At 36.8% G+C, this 17,686-nt stretch overlaps 1 protein-coding gene across 1 annotated transcript in view; it reads right to left on the bottom strand.

The window, feature by feature from the left end:
- Nucleotides 1-15,526, bottom strand: part of tmtops2b (teleost multiple tissue opsin 2b) — a 38,145-nt gene extending 22,619 nt beyond the window's left edge. The window contains exon 1 of the mRNA XM_016295534.1: nt 14,723-15,526. Within this exon, the coding sequence (XP_016151020.1) occupies nt 14,723-15,092 (370 nt within the window). The 5' untranslated portion in view covers nt 15,093-15,526. The remainder of the gene's footprint in view (nt 1-14,722) is intronic.
- Nucleotides 15,527-17,686: the final 2,160 nt, after the last annotated feature.

Raw genomic sequence — 17,686 nt, 5'->3', positions numbered from 1 at the left:
TCGCATTATACAAATATTCCCACATAGTGAGGTAGATATATGGGGGCGTGTTAGAACGAGCCGTTTTAGGGGGGCGTGGCAGAGTCTTAACTTTGATAAAGAATATCTCTTTGGTTTTGAGACTTTAGTCTTTGCAACTTCAGCGATCTTATCTATGCACAATCAGCTTGTAACACTCCAAAGAGAAAGGAAAACTTGAAATCGCATCATATGACCCCTTTAACATAATATTGGACTGCGGTTTGTATTGCTTTTGGTGTAAGCTCGAAACCTGCGGGAATTACTACAATAATGCGCAATACAAGCACTATTGTACCGGAGCGAATGAGACGTGTGTGAGAGAGAAGGGGTCTCGCTAAGGCGAGCAGCTGTGAAGCGCTTGTGTCAAATGATTTAACCTGACAGTCAATACAAGCTTCTGCTTCAGCTGCAGAAAAGTGGGAATATTTTGGTTTTAAACGTGATGACCAAATTCAAGGTATGTTTACACGACAACAATTGTACTAAAAACTGAAACGTTTCTTCTTCTTTGCACTTTTGAAAAGTTTCACGTACAGACAACAACACTGTCAATATGATTCCCGTTCACACGGATCCGCAAAAACGACTAAAATGCTGTATTATGCAAGCCAGGCCAGTAGTTGGCGATGTCACTTCTGTTTGTCCACAGAAGAAATTAGATTAATTAATTAGTATATCATGAAATATATTCAATTAAAACATCTAACCGATTACCAATCCAACGTTAGAACTGACAGAATGATAGATCTCATGATAGAGCTGCCAATAAGCTTGATAGGGAATTGTGTAAACTCTGTTGTCAAATGTTTTCACTCTATATATTGATGTCCTTAAGGTTGTTTATAGATGTGTGCCATTCTGCATGGCAAATGGCAATTTTAATTGTTCAGATGTTCTACTTTTTCAGACTGATAGGTAATTGCCTGTATATTAGCAATGTGAGGAAAGATAATATGTGGGAGTGTGTAAAAAAAAAATCTAAAGTGGAGTCAAAGCTGCATTCTTTTCATAATTTGTTTTGATGTCATTTTAAACATGTAAATGGTTAATTTAGCCATTAAATGCCAGAAGAAAAAAAAAGACAGAATGTCACCTCACTGTAAGATCTGCTGTTCACTTGAGCAGTTGCATTTTTTTTAAATACAGGAGACACTGCATGATTGATATGTATCATTAGTTTATGGATTTACATCAGTTTGAAAAAAGAATTTGCCATATTATTTTTCATTTTATTCCAATGCATTAATTGTATAAATAATTTTTCTACACTTTTTGTAAGACTGATGCTAATTCATTTCGAAATGATTTCTTCATTCATTTATTTTTGTACGTTTTGCGGATTAATTTTCAGTTTGAAAATGACTTTTGAAATTATTAAATAATTTTCATCTATAATTTACAGAAATTCCACCCTCCAAAAACTCATTTCAGATAAGTAACCCAAGTCTACTGAGAATTCGACCTTACTATCACATCAATATAGTAGCTCCTTAGCAGTCAGCCAGCTAGATTAAATAAGGTTAGCACTAAAAATTGCAGCTGCAATTCTTTTTATCAAACAAAAAATGTGTAAACCATACAACACCAACAATGACATAAGGCGATCATGTAATACAATTAAAAATAAAACACCACAAAGCCAATCCCTCTCTATTTCTCAACAATAATATATGTTTTGGAAACTGCCCTTCTTATCCTTTTCTTTCACTTTTTTTCTGTTCACTTATAAGCCGCATAACACAGGTTTGTTCATTCGAACAGCATTTGGCACTGCATGTGCTCGGCCCTCCTGAGAAACTGATTTAGAGTGTGACAAAATAACAGGGGAGTCAGGATGAAATCCAAACAACTAAAACGCTCACTTAATTTGTGAGATATTATAAATTCTGAGAGAGGTGGAATGTCTGAATCTACAAAGGCTATGTCTGAGAGCTGAAAAATGTTGCCTCTGTAGACAGCACAAGGAGGCAGGAAGGCAACCAGACATGTCCCTTGATCATGTCTACTGAGATAGCCTTATCTGATCCTTTTCTTGAAGGCAACACAGATGTATCTTTCGCTGCCTATGATATCCCACAATCTAAAAAAAATTAAATGGCATCTGATCGTTGTAGTTGTTGGTCAGTCTGTGTGTAAATGTACGTTTTGTCACTTTTGATTTAATTTCGAGCTTAGCCATCACCAGAGCTCTCTGTATTTTGTTGTAGATCATTAAACATTTATGCTGCCTCAGAAACCCATCCAAAATCCGTTTCGTCAGGTGCCTTCGGGAGCAAACACAGCCTGCAACATATTTGCCTGATAGCTTTCGGAAGCTGCCACAGTATTATTCATTATTCTTTTAGACTCTCAAGGTGCATGTATAGTCAGTTTTGAACTTTATAACCCATGTGTAGCAGTAATCACACTGTAAAAAAAAAAAGTGAGGGAATGGGGACACGGCCAATTCCTTTTCCGTGATTTTTGTTTCCGAGTGAAAATTTATTGGTTACATCAAGTTTGCTCTGATGGATCTAAAGCAATCTGGCAGTGACTGATTTGATTTGAGGTACTGCGAATGTTTTTTAGTGGAAAGCACTAATCTGACCTTTAGTGGGTGAAGGCTGATGGAACCTGCCAGTTCTCTTCAGATTTCTGTTTTCATCTGACACTTGGAGACCATCATAAACAAAGCTACCAATCAAATGATGATGGATGCATCATTTTTCATTTCTAAAGGAGAAGTATGCATTTTCTGCTTTTGTTGTGTGTTGTTAATGTACAGATACAATATTTTAAAAGTTACTGCAGCCTAGAGGTTACTGTAGTAATACCAAGTGATGCAGAAAAGTTGAACGCTTTTGGAAAAAGATAAAATAATTTGTGTAGTGAACAAAGGCCAACTGAAAATATTTTTTTTATTTGAGAACTGGTTTCAGTTAAACAGATGAACAGTCTGAATGTTAATAAAAACACAATACATGTGTAAACTAATAACTACTTCTGCTTCATCTTTCCACCAGCAATTCATCCACCTTTATTCACTCTAGAGCTCATGTATTTTAAAGGCAGTGTTCAGTTTAAATATGCATATTTCCATTGCAAATCCACATGGAGAAGAAGAGTCCCCAAATACACATAAATAGCAGACCATCACAAACCCTGTGACCACATCACCAATGAATAAATCATACACTAGATGCACCAGAACAACATTAAATACGCATGAAATTATCTTACATTGTAGCCAACACACAAATACACTAATAAGATATTCATCTCACTGTGACCAGTGAGTTTGGGGACCACAGAACACAAACAGGCAACAGTATAAAGGCAATATTGGCCAATACAAACATCAAATATCTTCATGGTAAGGATCTCCATCAGTTTAAATCATGTATTATATGTACATTAATGTATGCATTTATATTACTTTAATTTTACATCATTTTATTTGTTAAACTGTTGTGACATAATTGCTCACATGTAATGCATCAAGGCTTTGGAGACTAATATTAAGCATTCATGGTTTCAAGGTTTGTCAAATAGAGTGCAAAATGGTACATACTGTACAATCATTCCCCTGTCAGTGATTGAGTCAGAGATCAGTACATCAGTATGTCAGAGATCAAAGATCAGTATGATTTTTTTACTGAGAAAAGTGACATTTATAATGTTTAAAATTTCTATTTCAAATAAATGCTGTTCTTTTCTGTTTCTGTTCATCAGAGACTTCAAAAAATGTATCATGTATGTTTTCACAAAAACAATAAGCTTTGCAACTGTTTTCAACACTGATAATACATTAAATACTGTATATAAAACAGAAAATGTCACAATACTGCTGATTCGCTGTATTTTTAATCAAATATATGCAGCTTTAATAAGCATAAGAGACATTAAAAAATCTTACTGACTCCAAACATTTGAATGGTATGTAAAATCTTTCCCAGAGCAGGTTTGCAGTGTAGCATTAATTAAATTGATAATGAACCATAAAAATAATTTCCAGTTTCATTAGACAAAAAAGTTTTGCTCAAACTCTGTGAGACAAGCCTCTTTTTAGTCTTGTAAGGCCTAACTTTGTTGTCTTTCCAGTCCAGTCTGCGGTTTAGGTGGAGGTATAATGTATAAGTCAGGCAGGGAGGGATTGATCGGAAAGATGAGGGGGAAAAAAGCACAGAAAGAACTTGTTTTGATATGAACTGACATAAGGCAGGAAAGTGAATCTGGCAAGCAGTGACCCATAGAATAACAGAGGCATGGGGATGCAGCAGAATATTTGATGCCTGTCACAATTCTCTAGGAACCCAGACAATAAAATGCACAGCTTATGCACACATGGATACCAGGCCAAAAACACACACACACACACACACACATACAAAAGCTTATTCTCTGCCAATTTCCAAGTAACTTCTGGTACTTGACCACTAAAGTACTATTAAAAAAAATGTAAGGACATACCCCTGCACTCTTAAAATGAATAGTACACTCTTTCTTTCTTCTGTGGAACATGACAGAAGACTTTTTTTTTCATACAATGAAAGTCAATGGTAACCAAAATGGTTTGGTTCTTTAAAATATTTATATTTTTCCCCACAGAAAAATGAAAGTCAAAATACTGGTTTGGAACAATATGAGGGTGTGTAAATAATGACAGAATTTTCATTTTTGGGTAAACTATTCCTTTAAATGATGTGTTCTCTCAGGGGTTCCTTGGTACATGGAACATGGAAGAACTATACATGGTCTTCCTGCACTACAATAAAAAGTCCTCTGGCATTGTTAATGGAGGACAACTGGGAGAACTTCTGCAGGCAGCGTGGGCTTCAAAAAGTGCATATAACTCATTCAAAACACATCCAAAGTACATACATGCAAAACTAAGTAAAATGCAACCCTTGAGTATTAAGTTCTCACATGAGATGTAAGTCATTCATATTTGACTAAAGTAATTGAAATAGCATTAAAATATAATATTGGTAAGAATACAAGATTAATAATGGATGTGCTGCTTTTGAAAGATTTTCCTCACGACATTCTATGAAGGAAGCGTATTCAATTACAACAAGAATGTTTTATGATTGTCATTCTCGTGGGCCATTCACTGAAAACCCATTCAAAGAAAATATAATAGCAATTTAGCCGAGTTAGTTGTGCTAAATCAAATTAGAAGGAAGATTTTTATATTATTAAGAATATGTTTTCATATTATTTTTCAGCTGAATATCAGATAATAATTTTGTTTCACTTTTTTTTTCTTGCAATACCAAAAGAAAGAAAGAAAGAAAGAATCCAGAAATATCATACTGTCAAGATCTCCAGCTGGAGTGCCTATGAGCTCATCTAGAGGGCACTCCATCCCAGACCTTTGCCACTGTTTCCCGGACTCCATTTCCCATAACACCCTTGTTTCCTGTCTGGAGAACTATTTAAACTGCACACAAACAAACTCACATTGCAAAGTCTTGTTGTACTGTGGAAATGACTGCGCATGTTTCCATGTTTGCCTTGCTTTGTTTTGCCTTGCTTGTGTTTTGGACCTTGGACTGTTTCCCTTTGTTTGTTTGTTTGTTTGTTTGTTTGTGTGTGTGAGTGTGTGTGTGATTGTTTGCTGTCTGCCTGACCATTGCCTGTTTTGGATTACTCTTTTGCCTTGCCCTGGATATAGTTGTTTGCTGGTGTTCTACCCTGCCTGTCTTGACCACGATCTGTACAATAAAGCTCACATTTGGATCTTATCATGACCATCCGTTACAGATACTAGTAAAATCTAAACATCCTTACAAATCCTTACAGCTTATTTAAAATTTGTTTGTTTCTTCATGGGAACAGATTCAGAGAAATGTAGCATTGCATCACTTGCTCACCAATGGATCCTCTGCATTGAATGGGTGCCGTCAGAATGAGAGTCCAAACAGCTGATAAAAACATCACAATAATCCACAGGTAATTGCCACCACTCCAGTCCATCAATTACAGTCTTGTGAAGCCAAAAGCTTTGTGTTCATATGAAACAAATCTGTCATTAAGCTATTTTCACTTTAAACTGTAACTTCTGGCCAAACTATGCCATATATATTTAGAAACGTTTTGGACTGTTTTTGCTTGTAATTGTAAGTGGTGCTTTATCTGTGCATATTTCAAATTAAATTTGATTAAAATTTGTATTGTGAAATCATGAAACAGTTGTGAAATATTGCTTGTATTCATATATCCCATAACAAAATTACAGGGATTCATTATTTTGCCTTAATCAGGTGCATAATGATGACGGTTTCTTGTGAGAATCAACCCTTTCTTGTGATATGCCACAAAAAAGCTACACTGATGGTGAAGGGTATGAAGAGGTGCTGTATTTTGAGTCTGTTTTCAGATTTGTCTCCATGGCTGATCATGTGTGAGTGGAATTAGAGACAGACATTAATGAGTCTGATGACTCTTCTGGCATTCAGGGCTCATTCTCTAGCACCTCTAATCTCTCCTATAGCAGACTCCTGGTTCTGAAGACCTGCATAAGCGTATGGTTTCAGACATTAAAACATAGAAATCAAAGAAATGCATGGAAGAAGAAAAACAGAGAGGAAGAAATTAAATAACAGGAAGATATCATTAGTTACATGAGTTACATGTAAAAATAAACAAAATCAATAAAAATAAACAAAAAGAGTCTTTCATTTGAGTGATTTTAAACATTGAAAGTTGAATACACCTTTAAAGCTATAGGAGAAGTGGGTGCAGGTGATTATTTAACACATGCAAATGTGTAAATCTGATACCCCACAGAGGAAGTGTGTACACAAAAATACAGCGAGAGTTGTGTTTCTTCAAAGCAAATATTTTCATCTAGGCATCAGCTTAACTTCTCGCATTCTAGTTTCAGAGTTGCATTTGACATTTTTAAGACACATTATACAACAGTTAGTCCATTCTCAAATCTGATTGGTCGAACAGCGTTCCAAGAGTGCTGATATAACAGCCCAACAGCTTTGGGACATTTCACTGACTTTATCACTCCGCTTGCCTGTGTTTGTTCCATTCAGACTCTTTTTGAATCATTCTAAACTGACTTGTTCAAAATGTGGATTCATTCACAGAAGATGTACTTTGCAGCTAATAAAAAGTATGTTCTATATGGCATGAATATTAGCAGTATGAATGAAGTCCAGATGCACTATGTTCATCATGTCATGTGACATAGACCGTGCATTATCATTTCACTGCCATTTACACATCCTCTCCTGTGGCTATGAATTCAGACATACTACTCTTTTCACTATTTTTCATCTACTAAGATATATATAGTCGAGTAAGCATATTTGGATGCAGGAACTGTCTTTATTAATGCGTCACTGAATCATTTATTAGCGAGGCAGCTCTGCATTTTAGCTTGAGAGGTGGAATATTCAGGCTGACAAAAAGGTTTAGAAGCTCAGAAAAGAACAGCAAAGATAGAGGATAACTGAATATAAAATATAATATTAGCTGTCTGCTTTATATATTCCACCTGCTTCTATACAGCTCCAGTGAGATAACATGGCCTTTTACAGAAGGCCATTCTTGTTACAATTAGTGGTCGACCGATATATCGGCCGATAGTTGCCATTTATCAAATATCGGCATCGGCCGATAAGTTTTTCTGTTTGGCCGATGTGTTCGAGGCGGGACTTTTTATTTTGACGGCGCCAAGAACGGCTGCAGCGCCTGAGCACACAGTGCTCACATTCTCCCTCTTGGTCGCTGTTGTCATTCAGTTCTGTCTAATACGGATAGAAGTCTGTCTAATAATCAGATAGAACTGTTAAACAAAGGAAATAAAATGTATACAAAAAAGTATTATAACGATTGCTTTAATATTAGTTTAGTTTAGTTTAGTTTTATTGATTTATATAGCACATTTAATAACGACAGTGTCGATCAAAGTGCTGTACAAAATAAAAAAATAAAATACATAAAACAACTAACCATATAAAACAAATCACAAATTATGACAAAGATAACATCACACATTATCAAATATTTGACAGCATTTACTCCAGACCATAAGCCGTTTCAAAAAGATAAGTCTTAAGTGAAGATTTAAAAACCTGAAAAGAGGAGGCTGATCTTATATACAATGGTAAATTGTTCCACAGCTTTGGTGCTGCCACCGAAAAAGCACGATCCCCCTTAAGTTTCAGGCGCGTCATAGGTACCGATAACAAAAAAAATAATTTGATGACCTTAAAGGCCTGTTAGTCACATGGTACAAGAGAAGATCAGACAGGTAAAGCTGGGCTCACACTACAGGAGTTTTAAAATCCTAACCGATTATAAAATCTGGTTGCAGCACACACATAAGGAGAATCTTTGCAGATTATCTTCTCTCAAATCTTAAACATGCACACACTACAAGATTTGAACATCATGGCGCATCACACACTACAAGATATTAAGAATATCATGCCAGAGGGAGCACCTCACGTGATCGCCTCGTGACCAGGGGTGTGTCTACGTGGCGGTCAGGGGTGGCACCGGCCCCCCCTGAAATCTAGCTGGCCACCCCAGATGCCCCCCCCCACCAGATATCTTGCGATAGGCTTGTTTTTAGTAAATTTCTAACTGCATCTGGTAGTGGCGGGGCCCGGGGTGGGGGGCGCCCTGGTGTAGGCAGCTGCCTAGGGCTGCTGTCTTCTCTTCTTTATACTTAATTTTAAGCGGTTTCTATAGCGTGATCTTAATGACAAATGTCGAGAGCGCATAATGTTACGCAATCCATGTAATGCGTAAGCAAGAATCTCACCGCAAGAATCCGCAAGCGGATTTCCTTCACTCATACAAAATACAGTTGAGGATACAGGTTTCATATGACAGGTTTCATATGACAGATAATGTCCATTAAAGAAGAAAACTAGATAATATAGCTGAATTGCAATAATCATCTACATTTTAAATGGTTTAAAGCTCGCAAAGAGCGCTCCTTTTTTAAGCCCCCAGACCCCCTGCTCGTGACTCCCCCTGCCACCCCTGTACACGTTCAAAACTGAGGGATTTCACTCCAGCACTTCTCTGTCTCCTTATGGTTGTGATACGTTTTCGACACATTATACAGACAGTCGTGTTACTACAAAGCGTCAAGAAGCAGTTTCCTCCGTCTCCACTATCCAACGGAGCCGTAAAGTAGCCGTTTTGGGGTCGCGCACTGGCTATTGTAAAAGTACCGATAGGAAGCCAATGCAAGCTAATTAAAACTGGAGTGATACTTTTTCTCTTTTTGGTCCCTGTTAAAAGTCTGGCCGCAGCATTTTGGACCATCTGGAGACAAACAAGACAGAGTAATTCCTAAATACAAAGAATTACAATAATCCAATCTTGTTGAAATAAATGCATGAATAATAGTCTCCAGATCCTTAAAAGAAAGAAAAGATTTAATTTTAGCAATCATCCTAAGCTGAAAAAATGCTGATTTCACGACTGAATGTGGAGACGAGATAAACAAGACTGAATAATTCCTAAATACAAAGAATTACAATAATCCAATCTTGTTGAAATAAATGCATGAATAATAGTCTCCAGATCCTTAAAAGAAAGAAAAGATTTAATTTTAGCAATCATCCTAAGCTGAAAAAATGCTGATTTCACGACTGAATTTATCTGTTTATCAAATTTGAGTGCCGAGTGTTTATCAAATATAAAGCTGTATATCATCTGCATAAAGATGGTATGAGATCTGATACTTACGAAAAATCATAGCTAAAGGAAGAAGATAAAGGGAAAACAAAACAGGGCTTAAAACGGAACCCTGTGGTACCCCACGTGTACATGCAGCATTAACAGAGGTAAAATTCTCAATAGCTACAGAGAAAGATCTCCCCTTAAAATAGGATGTGAACCAGTTTAATGCTGTTCCTCTAATTCCAACATACTCCTCCAGTCGTCTCAATAAAATAGAATGGTCGATAGTGTCAAAAGCCGAGCTTAGATCCAGAAGGACCAAAACCCCACATTTCCCAGAGTCGACAGCTAATAGCAAATCGTTTAACATTTTCAAAAGAGCAGTTTCTGTACTATACTGAGCTCTGAACCCAGACTGAAATTTGTCCAGTATATCACTATTCTTTAAGAAGGAGGAAAGCTGATGAAAAACAACCTTCTCCAATACCTTTAAAAGGAAAGGAAGTTTTGATATAGGCCGGTAATTGGCTAGGACCTGTGGATCAAGGGTAGGCTTTTTAAGTACAGGGTGTATCACTGCATGTTTAAAACAGGATGGAACATGACCATTATTAAGACTACTATTAATAATAAACTGAATATATGGACCAATGGTATCTAACACTTCCATAGATAAAAATTTGGGAATAGGATCCAGAGAGCTGGATACAGGTTTCATATGACAGATAATGTCCATTAAAGAAGAAATAGACACAGGCTCAAAACTAGATAATATAGCTGAATTGCAATAATCATCAAAAGAGACATTCCCAGAGTGCACAATATTAGAGCGAATATTTTGGATATTATTAATAAAAAACTCTAAAAAAGCATTACAAATTACAGGAGATGCACCAGAAAATGAAATTGTAACCGGATTTAAAACCTTACTGACAGTACTAAATAATATTTTAGGTCTGCCAGCATTGCTAGAGATAAGGTTAGAATAATATAATGACCTAGCATTCATAATACATTTCTGGTAAGTAACTAAACATCCCTCAAAATTTCATAGGAAACTTGCAATTTGTCACTTTTCCATTTTCTCTCAGCTTGCCTACATTTCCTTCTTAAAACTCTAGCTTCACCATTTAGCCAGGGTTGACTTCTCGCTTTAGGATATTTCAATTTCAATGGAGCAAAAGAATCCAAAATATTTGCACAGGTGTTATTAAAACTTGAGATAAACTTTTCAAGGTCCATGTCAGAAGAAAATGATTAAAAGGAAACAGCAAATTCAGAGGAGACAAAAGCATCAGCAAATCGTATAGGTGTAAATGAATTAAGTGAACGAGTATAATAACTAGTAAGAGGTTTTTTCACAGCCCTGGATAATACAGTTTTAAAAATTATCGGCTTATGATCAGAAAAATATGAATCCTCAATCGGAGTAATCTGTAGCGAAAATCCAAAAGACAAAATTAGATCAAGTGTGTGACCTTTATCATGAGTAGCACCCAAGACATACTGAAAAAGATTAAATGAATCAAAAATTTGCAAAAATTCAGAGACTAAGGGTTTATCAGGGCTGCATACATGTATATTAAAATCACCAAGTACCAAAAGTCGATCAACATTAGGCACAATTGAAGCAAAAAAAAAATCTGAAAATTCCTTCAAAAAGAACTTATCATACTTGGGAGGTCTGTAAATAAGAGCACAGAGGATAGGGTGAACTAAATCCACCCGGCACAATTGTACCTCAAAACTTGAAAATGTCTCCACAGGTAACAATCGACATCTAAAATGTTTTTTAAAAATTGTAGCTTATTATTAAAGGCAAACATTTTAATACTTTCTCGTTTGCCATCAGCATTCCGCAAATACGCATTTATATCATTTAAACAAATATTTGAATGACTAATGAACATTTAATTTCACAAATCTTGCAGACTTAGTCGAATCTGGTTGAGATCTTGTGAAGTGTGCATGTGACCTGCATGATCGCGTGTTCTGTGATGGTCGGTCCTATGGTCCGTGTGAATTGAATACGGACAGGAGAAGAGTTCAGCTTCACTGGAGAGGCGCAATTGACAAACTTTAAACTCGTGACTGATTTCAAATTATGAGTGTTATGAAGTGTAAAATGAGTGTTACCTTGGCTACTGAGTGCCCTGTTGGTTACAGTGTTTACTTCCTTTTTAATTATATTTTTATTAAATATTTATTTATTTGTGAAATATACTTTGTCTTCTAGAGTATGTTTATTTTACACGTTTATTTTTTAATCCATTTTCAAATTATTTCAAATTTCTTAAATATGAATTAAAATAAATAAAATTATATCGGCCATCGGCCACGCTGCTTTCCAAGATATCGGTATCGGCTGTCAAAAAACCCATATACCCTGAATCTACTGTTAAGGCATAAACCACTTTGTGAGAAAACACAGCATCTTTCCGTTTGAACTACTGCCATAGTCTCTGTGCATCACAGCTTAAAAAAACAAGCATCTAGAGCTAGAAAAAGCAAAAGCACAACATAAAATATACTAAATATTCATGCTTATCTATATTAAATACTGGTAAACTGTTTCCCTCATGAACACAATTAAAGGGGTCATATGATGCGATTTCAAGTTTTGAAATCGCATCATATGAAAGAAGTTCTGTAAAGTTGCAAAGACTAAAGTCTCAAATCCAAAGAGATATTCTTTATAAAAGTTAAGAGTTAACCACGCCTACCTAAAACGGCTCGTTCTAACACGCCCCCACAAATCTACCTCACTATGTGGGAAGATTTGCAAAGCACCACCCAAATGTTCATGCAAAGAAAGAAGGCGTAACTTTTATTCTCACTGTTGTATTGTTGCCGCCGCCATGTCGTGAAGAGCTGTGTGTTTCGTTGTGAAAACGAAACTACTTTGTTTGGTCTTCCAAAAAAGGACGATATCTGCTTCGTCATGCCTAGAGCTGATCTGTGCTGGTCGCTGAGGGAATACATTAACTTAGTGCTGTGGATCGCCGGATCGGCTTTCACCGTGGACGAAGCGGAGTCCAGCCTGGGGTCGCCACATGTGGTTGCTGCTCCTTCGTCGAATCTGCCGGCCGCGACATTCTCAAGCCCGCCGCCTCTGCTCACTCTAGCCCGGCCTCAGCTCACGCTAGGCCGCCGAGGGTTTCGTTGTGAAAGCAAAACTACTTTGTTTGGTCTTCCAAAAGAGGACACGACTACAAATCAGTGGTTAAGTTGTATTTACAACACTGTTCCAGAACACTTTAACCCAAATCGAATACTATTGAATACTATGTTTCTTTTGCTTTTTTGGTCCAGAATAAAAGAACCAAGAGAACTGAACTACAAGTGAACACACCCGAAGATTACAGCACATGCAAACAGCTGAATAAAGAGTAGTTTGAGGCATTTAGAGCAGTGCAGAGCATATTACGCAACAAAGGGCTTGTCTTGATAGATTTTCTTTCTCACCCCATACCTGAGATCCTGATCAAAAAATGATAATACAGATCTATAATGTAATGATCTCTTCACTTTGTGGTAGAATTTGTGAAACATGATTTTCAACTGCCTGTCTAAACCACAACTTTAGACTTTCTTGTTAAGAAATCTCAAATGTTCCTGTAGATTCTGTAGACATTATGATCTTCAGCCTGTGGCAGAAGCTTCACGCAGCTTGTCTTTTGCTCTAACAGCATTGTGAACCTTGCTACTACAAATCACATTGTAATAATGCTAGTTAAAAGGTTACCGGAAAATTAAATTTGACATATTTATGCTTTAAAAAAAATATATGTTTTAGCTTCCATTCCAGATTTCCCTTTAAGGCTTCCCTTACATGATTTAGCTAACATCCTTCCTGACCGATAATCCCCAGTACATTTCCAATAAAGACTGTGATGAAAATGCAAATAGATTCATTTACATTGGGGAGAGATTTTTAGCCTGTATGTTGCATTCAAACTACAGATTTTATCAGTTCATGCATGCCATTATAATTAGACTCATGACCTTGGTGATGCTATAGGAATAAAGAACAAAACAGAATCTGAAGGACAAAATTGCAAGTACTTTGCAACCGCACTCGTCGGCTATACCATTATACTCCCAATGTGAGCACAGATCAGAAAAAAAGAAAAGAAAAGCTGATACTGTTCTCTTCATTTTTAAATAAAAAACGCTCAACATATTTTATGAGTAAACCAAAACTCTAATGTTGCATCCCAGTTTCTAGATATTTTAGAGATGATGTGATGTTTGGAGGTTTTAGATTCTTTCATATCCATCCAAGTGGGTTTATCGCATTATCTCAACATCTTGAGGTGTAAGATCTGCGGTTGACAACACTGGATAGATGTACAGACATTAGATTTTGTGGCAGTTATATGTGTATTTAGACTGTGACAAAGGTGAATTTTGTCATGTACACGCTAAAAAATAAAGGTTCTTGATTGGCATCTATGGTGCCATGATGAACATTTAACATTCAAAGAAACTTTCCATTGCACTTTACCATATCTTTATAGTGGTAAAGGGTACTTCAGATTATTAAAATGTTCTTTACACTATGAAAAACAGGTTCTTTTAAGATCTGTTCAATGAAAGGTTCTTTGGGAAACCAAAAATTGGTCTTCTATGGCATCATTGCAAAGCCCCATTTTGGAACCTCAAGAGTGTAGGCTAGTTGAGCAACAGCAGGTCATTAGTTTGATTTCCAGAGAATGCATGAAGTGAGAAAAGTATACCCTGAATTGTATAAAAGCATCTGCCATATACATACATGTAAATGTGTGATGTGTTGAAGTGTTTGCATTTACTGACTGTTGACATTGTGATGTGTTCTAGTGATTAAATCAATGTTCTCAGTATGTCATAATAATCTTGTATTTGAAACAATAGCTTTATGAAAAGTGACATAAAAATCCATCCTAATGAAAGCACAAAAACAGGTTTTAAATGAATGATGACTAGCTGTGTTACAAGTGTGATCAGTTTTGAGCACTTACAACTTAAAAACCCTGTAAAATTCCGAAACGGAGCTGCTTAATAACGTGTTTTGAGTGCATACCGAAGCAGGAGTTGATGAAGCCGTACCACATGCATCCGAGCCTCCCGAGCAGCCACCGTCCCCGCACACTGGACGCGAAGCTCAGGGTCGTCCCGAACATACACACCAGCATGTCACTGACGCTAATGTTAAGAAGCAGCATGTTAACCGGCGTCCTGAGCGTCTTAAACTTACAGAAGAGTACTAACACGATAAAGTTATTGAAAAAGCCGAAAGTCATGATGAATCCTAGAAACACGGACAGAGCGATGAAGCCCGCGCGCGAGAGCGTCTCCACCGGTGAGTCGTTCCAGTCCTCATCCAGAAGAGTTAGCCGGTCTTCCTCACTCATGTTAAAGCTGTAGTTTAAATCAGCCTGCTCGAAAAACATAGTTAGAAAAGTTGTTTTGAGTCAGTGCTGAATTTCGTGAGGTAAGAGCCTCTAATTTACCCGTTATTCTCGTTTTAATGAATACCGCAGCGCGGCGCATGAGCATCATAACGCGGTACAGATGATGATGATGATGATTTTCACTGACAGCGCGCTTCACCTTTGAGAGCACTTTGGACTGTTGACAGATGGGCTTCGCTCGACGCTCAAAAGAGGCACGCAAACTGGCTATCTAAGTAGCAGGCAGACAACTCTGCTCATTAAAGTCCGCAGTATCCATCAGAGTTTCTCAACTGTTTTCAGCTTTTAACGAGGTCGCAGCGCGCGTGTCGCCGCAAATTAATGTTGACCGTTTGGTGTCCGTCCATGTGCTACTTCATTTGTCTGCTGCACATAGTTGCATTCTAGAGGCAAAATGCTTCTCAGTCCCAGCTGTGAACCCGTCTTTCAGTATTCCAGCTGAGTGCGCGAGCTTTGCTGAACGCGCAACAGGCGTGTAATATAAGGGCATCTTGACGTCACGAGAGCGCAATATGAGCTCATTGTAATTGACATGCAGGTTCTTAGATTTCGTACTGATGTAGATGTTATATGTGATTTCTGTGGGACTGAGAAAGAAAATGTTGTGCACTTATTTTGTAACTGCATTTATAGCTAAATGTTTTGGATAGATTTGGAATGTTTCCTTTGTAAATGCCTAGGCATGACAGTTTACTTTTCTGAAAAAGATGTATTTTTTTATTTTAATAGACAAAGATTACCACCAAATGCGGCCTTTATTGTTAGGGCAAATACCATATACATAAACAGAAATTGGCTAAAGGAAAACCCAACTTTTTGTTATTTTCAGATAGATAAATTATATTGAGTTACAACTTGGGTTGAAAAACAGTAAAGCAAAACGCACTAGGTCTCTTTGTGAAGCTTTTCTGTTATTTATATGATGATCGCATACCTGTTCTTTTTTCTGTTGGGTTCTTTTTTTTCATTATTATTTGTATTTATTTATTTATTTTTACCTGTATTATTATTTATACAATACTGTATATTTTCTATTTCTTTTTTGTCGTTTATATTTGTTCAGTACCTTTATATTATATGTTGGAAATCAATTAAAAAAAAAAGTAATTGACATGCAGGAAGCGACCTAACACAAATTCAGTGACCTCTGGTAATTTTGATGCATTTAAAATGCACACTTTACAATGGGCTAACTGATTTAATGTTAATACACTAACCTACTCGAACATATAAATTCTGCTTTATGTGTTAAAATATAGGCTACACCAGGTGGTAAAACAGAATTGAAGTTCTTTAAAGGGGTCCTACTATGCTTTTTCACTTTTTGAATTTTAGTCAAGTGTGTGTTTGGGCATAAAAAAGATCTACAAAGTTACAAATCTCAAAGTCCACTCCAAAGGGAGGTATTTCGTTTTTTAAAAATCCCTTTTCAAGAACTACAACGAACGGCTCGTTTGGACTACAGCGTTGTTTTCCGTGTTTTGTGATATCACAAAGCGGCCCATTACAATATCATTCAAATAAAGGTGCGTCATTACATTTTAATGTTTTTGTTAATCTATCCAGTTGAAGCCACTAGATGCGGCGCTGCTGCGTTGTTGATTATAAATATTGCGGGAAAAGAGAACATCAATCCGGAGAAGATCTTGTTTACGTCAAAACTGAAACCAAACCGTTCACGCAGAACGCATTTTTCACGCATCTATCACCGTTGCACTCGCGTCTCACACAAGAGAACCGCATGTTTAGAAAGCCATGTAAAATTAATGCAAGTTCAACTTTGAAAAAACATATCTCGAGACTTAATGGCGGGTTTTTTTCCCCATCCCACTGCAACTCGTGTTTTTAAACGAAAAATGTACTCTGTGTGATTGGCTTTCGGCCTTTTGTATTAAACTATGAATGCATGCATGATGCTGTTTTGTTTATAGATGTTTAAGCAACTTAATTACCGTATTGGCCCGAATATAAGACGACCCCCCTTTTTCCAGATGTACCTTTTGGAAAAAGGCTTTTTAAAAACCAAATCTTGTTTTTTCTCAGTAAAACACATTTTGTCTTCAATTATTTTCATATTGCATATTTTTCCTATTTTAATTTTTGTTTTGAAAGTATGGTAAAAACTGGTAAAATGTACCAACAATCACATTTAAAAAATATACACTTTTTGATATACCATAAAAAAAAACAGGTAGCCCACCTGTAGTCTTCAAATCTGGGTACTGTCTTACGTTTTAAAGGGGTCATATGATGCGATTTCAAGTTTTCCTTTCTCTTTGGAGTGTTACAAGCTCTTGGTGCATAAAGAAGGTCTGTAAAGTTACAAAGACTAAAGTCTCAAATCCAAAGAGATATTCTTTATAAAAGTTAAGAGTCAGCCACACCTACCTAAAACGGCTCGTTCTAACACGCCCCCGCATACATACCTATGGGAAGATTTGCATAACGCCGCCCAAATGTTCACTCAAAGAAAGAAGGCATAACTTTTATTCTTGCTGTAGTATTGTTGCCGCCGCCGCCATGTCCTGAAGACGCTGTGTGCTTTGTTGTGAAAGCGAAACTACTTTGTTTGG

The sequence above is a fragment of the Sinocyclocheilus grahami genome, unplaced genomic scaffold (assembly GCF_001515645.1).
Source record: "Sinocyclocheilus grahami isolate Dianchi unplaced genomic scaffold, SAMN03320097.WGS_v1.1 scaffold337.1, whole genome shotgun sequence".
NCBI classification, from domain to species: Eukaryota; Metazoa; Chordata; class Actinopteri; order Cypriniformes; family Cyprinidae; genus Sinocyclocheilus; species Sinocyclocheilus grahami.
This window is presented reverse-complemented; position numbering and strand designations above follow the sequence as displayed.